General features: G+C 40.6%; 1 protein-coding gene across 1 annotated transcript; it reads right to left on the bottom strand.

Moving 5' to 3' along the window:
• Positions 1–26: 26 nt before the first annotated feature.
• Positions 27–9,677, bottom strand: depdc7a (DEP domain containing 7, paralog a). Its single transcript, XM_069173596.1, has 9 exons — positions 9,597–9,677; positions 6,100–6,562; positions 4,749–4,879; positions 4,427–4,619; positions 3,191–3,411; positions 2,865–3,007; positions 2,662–2,787; positions 2,258–2,336; positions 27–2,158 (listed from the first exon to the last, which is right to left on the bottom strand). Exons 1-9 carry the CDS (start codon positions 9,610–9,612, stop codon positions 1,935–1,937), a joined length of 1,596 nt encoding a protein of 531 aa, XP_069029697.1. The 5' UTR covers positions 9,613–9,677; the 3' UTR covers positions 27–1,934.
• Positions 9,678–9,955: the final 278 nt, after the last annotated feature.

The raw sequence follows: 9,955 nt of genomic DNA, 5'->3' as shown, positions 1-9,955 counted from the left end.
GATGTTTTATGTTTCATTGTCATCCTTTTCTGTCACTGAGTGCATTTATCATGACTCGTCTTCAAGCACATCAATTGTAGGCTTTATGGTAACCAGTAGGTGGCACTATGTTGACACTAAATGTTTGATCAAAAACAATCAGTCCCCCTCTGTTCAAATACATTCCCACCATAGAAGACAGCAGAATGTCACAAACTTATTTGTACACAATAAACACAAGGATAAGCTTCTGTTTTTAATTCGGGAAATTTAAACTTGACGAAAATTCCCAACAGAAATTAAGGTCAGTGTTTAATTTTTTGACTTTAACAAAGGTAAACCTAACTTTCTTTTACCTTTAACTAAACTTTAGCAACATTTGCTGTCCTAACCGATTGAGAAAACATTTAACTTGCACAATAAACATTTTTAATACCAGCCAGCTGCTCTTTCTCACATTGTACTGATCAGACAAGTCTGCCCACCACAGCCTTTCTACACACAACACTGTGGCATCAAGTAGTTAATGCAGAACACAACTCTCCTGTCAGATAATGAAATCTGAATCCTACTTTGAAATGTTCTCCCTGTAAAAAAATTCTACCAATTCCTCTCCGAAGCTAAAACTGAAATAATGAAGTCATTACTTTGTGGATGTTTGTAATTAATAACCTCTGAATGATAAACCTGAGAATAATTAGTTTCCTTAAACAAATTATTGTAGATTTTCAAAAGCATATCTTATGTTAGCCATAAAAAAAACATACTCTTTAAAAGGAAAGCCTCACTCGCTTTTTTATTTAAATAGAAACACAGTGCTGTCCTTCCAAACTACTTTACAGAAAGACAGTACGGACAAAAACAAACCTCACATTTTTTTGTTGTTGACTGGGAACCTTGGTAACATGAAGCACCATTAGATTTCACTATTATGCCAAACTATTAAAAGAAAGAGAGGACTTATCTATTTTCTGTTTTTAACAGTAAAATGCATGAACTGCAATTTGTTTCTATTATATTTGTATTATTTGCATTATGTGGATAAATGACTTAGATACCAGACTATTTGTCTTTTCATTAGAATTTATATTTTATGTCGTACATTGAAACAAGGCCATGTACATGTATGAATGTTAGGCAGTTTCAGTTTTACCATAGACTTGACAAAATACAAACAAGATGTCTGTGGCTTTAACTTAGTCATTTTTAACCTGGAATTGTGGAAGCAATTTCCTCAGCTGATTAGAAGGGTTATATCAACCTTATTTAAAACAAACCCCTAAAGATGCCACTAAAACGCAACAAAGGTTGAAAAAAAAAAAAAAAAAAAGTACCAACATCTGTTTTGTTGATTTGTTGCAACAAACACAGAAACCCAGAGGGTTGATTCTCATGAATGCATCTCACTGTTTACTACAGCACATCAGACTTTCAAATGTTTCCAGTTTCAAATTTCCGTTGGAGGGTTCCTCACACATAACTCTACTGTACATCACATTGTATATGAGAAAACCACATGAACAGACACGTTTTTCGTGCCAACGCTGTTCCTATTGCACAAAGAACGTCCACTGAAAAGCGATATGCAGATTCGCTTCTTGCTGGCTGCAGACACATAATGCCATCAAGATGTATGACGACATAAAGGACATTCTCTCAAGAACACTCAGCTCATTTTGTCTTTCAGGAAAAGTACATACAAAACTCACGAGGAAATTTCACGTTAGTGTCCTGCACCAAAGAAAACATCGAAGTAAATATGTCCTGAAATATTTTAGCTTACAGAGAAGCTCTACCAGTCAAATTCTTTCTCAGTAGTCTAAACTATTTACATACAAGAGAGTAATATCCACTCACGATACTGTACATCTTCACATCTGTATCACATTAGCTGTTTATTCTCACATCTTTCTCTTTTTACATTATAATACAGGATTCTTTAAACTTAATAAATATTACTGTAGCAACATGTTGACACTGGACAATCTGTTACCAAAGTACTGAACAAAAATCTCCGGGTGACCTTTATAAAACTGTCCCAGCAGCCGTCTCTTCTCTTTGTTGGAGAGTTTAGGGTTCTCGTGGACTGTCCGCAGTAAGGACAGAAGCTCCGCTTTAGTGGTTTGTTGTGCATTTTCTGAATAGGCTTTAGCACTTAGTCTTGTGCAGTATGCTGATCCTGCAGCAAAGAGAGACAGAGAAACATGAAAGCTCATCCGTAGCGATGTATTTCTACCACATTGTTCTTCGGGTGCACATTTATGGAAAATGTACAAACCTGTCATCATATCTGGATCCTTCCCTTTCACAATATTTATTATTCTGTCACTGACCATCTTGTGCAACGAGACGGGAATCTGGGGGGGGGGGGGGGGGGGGGGGGGGGGGGGGGGGGGAGGAGAAGAGAGCAAAATAAGACATGCAGTTTCTATTTATCATGACTTAGAGATTCAATATTAGTATAAATAAAATCAGGATAAATAGAATTATTACGATTACTTAGTTTGCAGCTGTTTATGTGAGACACATTTGATTTTGAATCCCCTTTCAAATAATGTCTGTCTGTGTAAACAGCATTTTATCAACCCAAAGACAAAGGTCTCTCTGACATGTTGATCGGTCTGTTCCGCCAACAACACGCGTACACACACACACACACACTGACAAACGAGGGGCGCTCACTTTGAAGAGATCACAGTGGTTATCCATCATGAACAGAACCATCAAGTCCACCTTTCCTTTGGAGAGTCTTCTACTGTACACGATGGCACTTGAAAAAGACCTTTTCACTGCCATCCTGTTCTCAATCTAAGAGAAGCATTCAGGGTGAGTAAAAGTCCAACACAAACGTGCGTACTCACACAAAAATGCACACAAGCACTAACCTCTTTGTGCAGTTTGACTTCCTGCGGTTTGGCTGCGATGGCCATGAATCTCAGAATCCGACGTAGCTCTTCCCTGCTGCGAGAGTCCTGCAGCTTCAGGCTGAGCTGCATTGCTTCCAGAGCTTGTTCTTGCTTCCCGTTTACTGACAAAGAAAACACAAACATTATCTATGAAAACCTTAAGTTTGAGGCAAAAAAAAAAATTTTGATTAGAAAAAAAAAGAAGAAAGACACGGGCATAAACAGTTAAAGAAACCTAGGACCTGATTCACATTTGTCACCGTAATTTTCTTATATTTACAAGAAGATCTGGCAGCTTCTCTTACCAAGTAGCTCCGAGATGCCCGAGTGGATATCGAAGAGGTGGTTGCTGAGCAGAGGTGGCAGTTGTGTGTGTCCGTAATGCTGAGTCAGGACCTGATAGAGCAGACTCTTACACTGAAGTAGGTCCTCCGCACAACTGGCCAAACCTCGACTGACCTCCACCACCAGTTCATCAGGCAGAAACTCCAGACAGTCCACCGCCCCTGACATCCACTCATCAGCCCTGAGGAAGAGGCAAGTGTGACGATTTTTCATGTGAATATTTTTGGACATTTTGCCATTATTTGATTGTATTACTGGAGATACAGACATACAGCAAAGGTTCAGACAGCCAGGAGTCGACCTGTGGATGTTAGAATTTGAGGTATGCACCTTAACCATGAGGCTAAGTGTAATGATTTTAAATATAGCGAATGGAGAGATATGGAGATAGAAAAGAAGGTCAGATAAGCACTTGTGAGTTTAGAGAGAACAGCAGTGGTTCCAGTAAACATGGACTTGGTTATTTGTAGAACCATATCAAGGTTAAAACCAGGGAAATAAATGTAGATATTTTTTTTATCTACACAACATAAAACCAATGGTAGAATAGGCATTTCAATTACCAATTATTATCAATTACTTAAGTCAAGACAAATGCTTCATTAAAATTCTGTATTCAAAATTTCACTGTAGTAACTGCAGAAAAATATAAGGAACTTTAAGTTGTAAGTACTTTAACTAAAAATAATCATCATGCAGGCCTCTGTCAGTTACATTGTTGGATTATTATCAGTGACATAATAACGTGCAAGTGGGACTCAAATGTTTCATGTAATGAGCTTACATATTTTAGCTTCCTTGTAAATTGCTGGTTAGTTGCAACTATATTATAATAATGCATCACAATTTATTAACTGATCATGTGTTTTGTTATGTATATTTATCTTCACTGTAAGCAGGAACAATCAAACGTAGTTGAGTCAAAAATACTTCAGAAAATTCGGAAGTATCTTGAAATTGTATATAAATGTAATTATTTCAATACAACACTCTATATAACTGTTGTTTCAACGCAATTCCAAAGCCTAAGCATCATTACAATGATTTGAACATGTATTTATAATTTTAGGATCAACCCTGTGCTTGCATAAGTTAGTGTTGTCCTATTAGTTAACAAACAACAGACAAAACAAAAACAGAAGTGCCAAGTCCTTCTATGCTGTAAAGCAGCAGGTAAAAAGCTCTGGAGGACTTACTGTGCTTCACTGAAGGCCTTCAGAACTTCTCTGTCCAGGTAGCTTGATGTGTACAATAGGTCGGGGTCGCTGTCCATGCCATGCAGGGGAGGCCGTGATTCGTCCTTACCCTCTATCAAGTTCTCCAGCAGGGGGAGCTCTACCAGCTGCAACAGCCTGAACACCGCCTGCTGGTGCCACACTTCATCCACAACTGTGAAGGCACACAGGTAAAACGAGTAAAACGAGTCGCAGGCACACAAATATACACAGAATACTCAAAGCATCTGCTCGATGCCTGGTTTGACGTCACGCTCCTCCTGAGTCTCATCATACAACTTACGCTGCTGCGAGAGGCCGAGGTTGATCATCTGAGGGGTGATGGTCGAGCTGATGTTGAGGTTTCCCAGCACGTCCTCCAGGGATTTGTCTGTTTTTGCAGGCGAGTTGGTGGAGAAGCTCAGCACCTCCAGCCTGAAGAGTCGCAAAATAACAGCAATCAGTGGAAATGCTTGGAGTAAAAAATAAACAGGCTTATCAGAGGAATTTCCTGCAATTAACCATTTCGGAGGGACGTAAAATAGGACACGGGAAGTTTTTTTTTCTTTTTTTTTGTTTGCTTGCTTGAATGATTCCCATGAAGAATTGACTTGGCCCCTTGCTGCAAAAATCAAAAGCCTTGTTTAAAACAGTTAGAGCACGTGGTTCCTCTAAATCTTTTATCTCGCATTAGAGCCATCAGGCCTGTTCGGACATTTGTCTGTCACTCTCACAACGGCATTAGATCGAAAAGAGATCAAAAGAAACTAAACACAAAGTGCACAGGCAACGCGTTCAGCTGGTCTTCGCTGCACGCTCCACAGCCTCTCTGAAATTTAATTCTGCACCCTCAGAGTAAATTCGACTTTAAAGTTGAAAGGAATAGTTTGACATATTGGGAGTATGCTTTCGTCCTGAAGCTACAGCTGGTGTGCTAAAGGTGAGTTAGCTTAGCTTAGTGCACAGATTGGAGAAAAAAAAAAAAAGGGGGGGGGGGGGCGGCTAGCGGGTCTATGGAGCAAAATCGGCTTTCCAACACTTCTCAAGCTGCCTTTTAATGCGCCTTTAAGTAAAAGTGTAAAATATTGTTCTTTTACAGCTAAATTATGTGCCAAACTATTTCTCAGCTGAACTCAGTAACTTCCCGGACTCTTGTCGTCACCATGAGCTTGGCACGCGACCAGCAGAGACAACAGGAGGTCACAGTAAGAAACACTGTGGCACGCAACAGCCCATGACACGCACCGTTTCTTTTCACACACAAGATACAACATGTTAACTGACTGTTAAGAGGTGCTGGTAGGTGGAGTTTGTGCTAAACGCTCAGAAAAAGCAAATCATAAATGTTTTGGATCAAGTACCTCGGTATGTTTTACCTGTCGATCGTCTTACTTATAATATTCCTTATTGATTTTTCATTCATATTTGGTAAAAAAAAAAAAAAAAAAAAAAAAAAAAAGGGGATCACTGAAACTGAAAATTGTCAGCATCAAGCGATAACTGCATGATGGGACTTTTAAGAGTTTCATCTCATGCCTCACTAGTTTTCAGGGCACCCAATCTAAAGCCATACTGGATTTAGGATTAGCTCCAAAGGAAGGAGAACAAAGCAAATCACAAACGAGATCTGAAGATGTTATGACACGAGTCTGTACCTTTCACGTGACGGACCGTAGTCGCTCTTGTTCCTGCTCATGCTCGGTGAGTCGTAGCCGCTCTCGATGGTGCTGGTGGAGTGGGAGTTGGTGAAGGTCAGCGTTGATGGGGAACTGGTCTCCGGACTCAGGAACCGGTACAAACTGCAACTACTGTCCTCAAACGTGGCTCTCTTCTTTTCCTTCCCAAATACTTTAATGCCCACCGGCTCAAATACCTGCGAGTCCATCAGGGCCTGACAGAGACGGACCGCCTTGTAGCGGGGCACCGCCTCGTCGCCAAAGAAACGGTTCAGGGTGATGTGTGCCAACACCACGTCCACGGCCTCTGAACCCAGGAAGCAGTCATGGTAGGACTTCAGCTTGTGGCGCCGCCGCTTCACCTCCACGTGAGAATGGAGATTGGAAACGATGCTGGTCCAGATGTAGGTGGCCCGGAAAGGCTTCCCAGCCATGCCTTGTTCTAAGGTGGGAAGAGAGCAGAGAATCAATGGAACTCTGAGATCAGCCAGGGAGACCTAGACAAAACAAGCAAGCTGGAGGCTGTGGGAAATTAATCATGACAATTTAGATTATTTTATGACATTTTATCTACGCCATTTTATCAATTAATAAGATAAATGGTAAATTGTCTGCACTTATAAAGCACCTTTTTTTTTTTCTTTTTTTTTTTTTTTACCTTAATGGCTAATAAAGCACTTTGACATTTCTGCCAGACTCCCAGCAATGGCGACAGAGCTGCCATGCAAGGTGCTCGCCTGCCATTCAGGAGAAACTTGTGGACAGGGCATTGAACTGTCAACCTTAGTATGCAATCCCTCAACCCTCCTCCCCCCCCAACCAAGGTTATACAGGTAAAACTAGATGTTTAAACTTGCAAGAAACCTTTTCCTTACCACAAATATTTTTTAGTGATCTACCTTGTTATTTCCCAACTAACATTCTCAGCTTTGTCTATTGTCCGAGCACTTTCTCAACTACAAGGGGTTGTGCTTTCCATCTTTACCAAACAAACACTCCCTGTCCTCTGTGTAACATCACATAATCACAATCTGTGTTCTACTTAGTGCATGTGGGTGTAACAGCACAAGTCCAGCATCAGTGCATCTTATAATTCACCGGTGGTTAACACGAAACAATGAAATACTAAAACTTTAAAGCCATTACATAAAACAAAGATTCTCATGTTTGCCTGATTTTCTTACCATAACAGAAGACTTGATGCAGTCTCTCTACACAGGCTGCTACACTCAATCAGAAATGCACCAGGAAAAAGAGACAATGATGATACTGTGAATCTTCTCTCACAGCCGATATCCTCAAATGCTCCTGTCGCTGCGTTGCTATTAACACATGTACACAAATCTGCTACTGATTCACGCAATCAAATACTGACACGTTCAACACTTCATCAAGCAATTTGTCGGCGTTTCCTCTGCTGCCTTCCTGTGTTTATATAGCTCTTTTTTTTTGATGGAAAATTACTTGTGTCATCCACCACAAGCCAGGCCAATAAAAAAAAAAAAAAAAAGCAGAGCTGTTAATGTGATGGTCATGTGAGATGTTAATGTGGCTTTCATCTCACAACAGGAAACATTTAAAGCCTGTGGAGCAAATGTTAGCAGGGGATCTGAGAGACTCACTGAGGCCAGAGGCCATAAATCAGGCACTGACAGCAGCAGCCAGACTCCATGTTATGATAACTCAACATGACAAATACGATCACTGACCCATCTGTAAAACTTGAAAACAAAAGCACTCGGGAACAGTACAGCAGCAAGCAGATGTTCTCCCACTCATTTCAGAAAATAAAACAGATCACTGAGAACAGAGGACGGTGTGTGCTATAATCTTGATGGTCTATTGATTAATGAGATGCATCTACGTCAAACTGTGTCTCCTTCCGGGGGAGAAGAAACTGTCCTGAGTGGCAGATTTGCATATCAGGAAAGAACAACTGGGGTTGCAGCAACTGTTCAAGGAAGAGAACAACTTGCAACAGTTTGTATGCATAAAAGAAATCACGAGAAATATAAATGGCTTACAATGCAATAAACTCAAATGTTTTTATTTTATTGATTTTAAGACATTTCAATTTCAAAAATACCAAATGTGAGAATTTAAGTAGGCACATCAGTGATTATATCAGTAAACTCACTATAAAACGCAGGATATTACAGATTTAATGTAGCCTACCTTCTGCTCAGGATTATTAGTAGAAAAAACACTGCAAAATCAGAACAAAGCCCTTAAGGCAGGAGTTAGGGCGAGGCCATCTGGAGAATCCAGTCAACGGTCCCTGGATTACCAGTCACACAATAAATCCGGATCTGATCAATATCCATTAATGCTTGTTAAAAAGAAAAACGAGGGGGGGTCAGGTGTAGGTCAAAACAATCCTGGGAACCCGGCTGTGCTCTGTCACCTCTTGTTGCTTGTGCCAGGCTGAGATTTGAGCCCAGTTTGCATAGCTGACGCCAGTCTCCCTCTTCTTTGGTCCTCTTTAGATTAAAAAAAAAAAAAAAACGGCAGATAGACTGTAGCACAATGCAAGAGGGGGCTGGCCTGTATTTCAGCCAAGGAAAACAGTGCACAGTGTGTTTGCACACATCAGTGGAGGTAAATAATCGCACTGGGAGTTGCGCAGTCAACACATGGGAAACTTCCCCTTGTGAGCCCGGTGGTTCACACAAGTCTCAGCATCTGAGCTTTATATTATCACTGCAGTGGACTAGTAAAGAAAAGACAGGTGTTGGCATGCTACAAGGAAAGGACAAGTAAGTCCAGGCAATGCAAATGTCTCATCAGACCGGTAACAGCAGGTTGTTAATAGCTTGTGGCAGAAAACTTCATTCCTGCAACATGCTGAGACATAGTGAGATTAACTGATCAAGCTTTAGGACACACTGTGAGTTTCGCTGGGCGATTGGCCCTTATGGATTTGAATCCTCGTATCAGGTGTGATGTATTGTGTATGGTGGCTACAAACATTTATCCAGCTCTGCCTGTGTTTAACACAAACACTCCTGGCTGCTGAGTCTGCAGAGTAAATGTCAAGCAGTCACATTTAAAAAAAAAAAAAAAAAAAAGCAAAAAAACCCCCAACTAACAACTCTAAATTGCTTTGAAGTGCTAAGAAGCAATCTGCAAAATATAAAGTGATTTATTATACGCGGATAGAGCTGCTACACACATTTTATAAAGAGCGTCCTTTTTAAATGGGCTATCGGCTACTTTCAAAACTTTTACTCTATGTTTAGAGGGGTCATTATGTCACAAGTCCAGTCGCTTTAATTTCCGATCATGTTTTCAGTTGGAAATCCCAAACACGCCGTGTGCGTAAAAGGCATGAAATCATTATGACACAAGATTATACCAATAGAGGACAACAATGTAATTTGTTAAATCACCCCGAGACTCTCAACACAGCAGGTTACATAACTAAAAAGCAAACTCTTCGTGTTACAAAATTAGTACAAGTACGAGTGATTAATTACCTGGTGCTCGGTGCATGAAAACTTCCTCCAGTGACTGAAGAGAGCCATTCAGTCCATGTATTTGGTCTTCGGTTCCCAACGTGACGCACTAATCAACCCCGAAGCCCTCCCTCCCACAGCATACATTATTCTTGTCCCAATCACAGCCCTGCTTACCTCATAATGAGCCTCTGACTCTTTCCCTCAACTCGAACAAAATGCGCACCTTCCTGAACTGAAACTGACAACAAAAGAAACTAAATGATCAGGCATGCATACCACTCTTACTCCCATTCCGTCACTAAAGTGTTTCCCATTACAGGAAGCAACAATTAGTCAAGTTTAATACAATGCTGATTTACCCGAGGTAATGTGAATAG

This window comes from Embiotoca jacksoni, unplaced genomic scaffold, assembly GCF_022577435.1.
Source record: "Embiotoca jacksoni isolate LCO1_2020_lvr unplaced genomic scaffold, fEmbJac1.0.p SCAF_6, whole genome shotgun sequence".
NCBI classification, from domain to species: domain Eukaryota; kingdom Metazoa; phylum Chordata; class Actinopteri; family Embiotocidae; genus Embiotoca; species Embiotoca jacksoni.
Note: the sequence above shows the minus strand (reverse complement) of the source record. Positions and strands in the feature narration are given on the sequence as shown.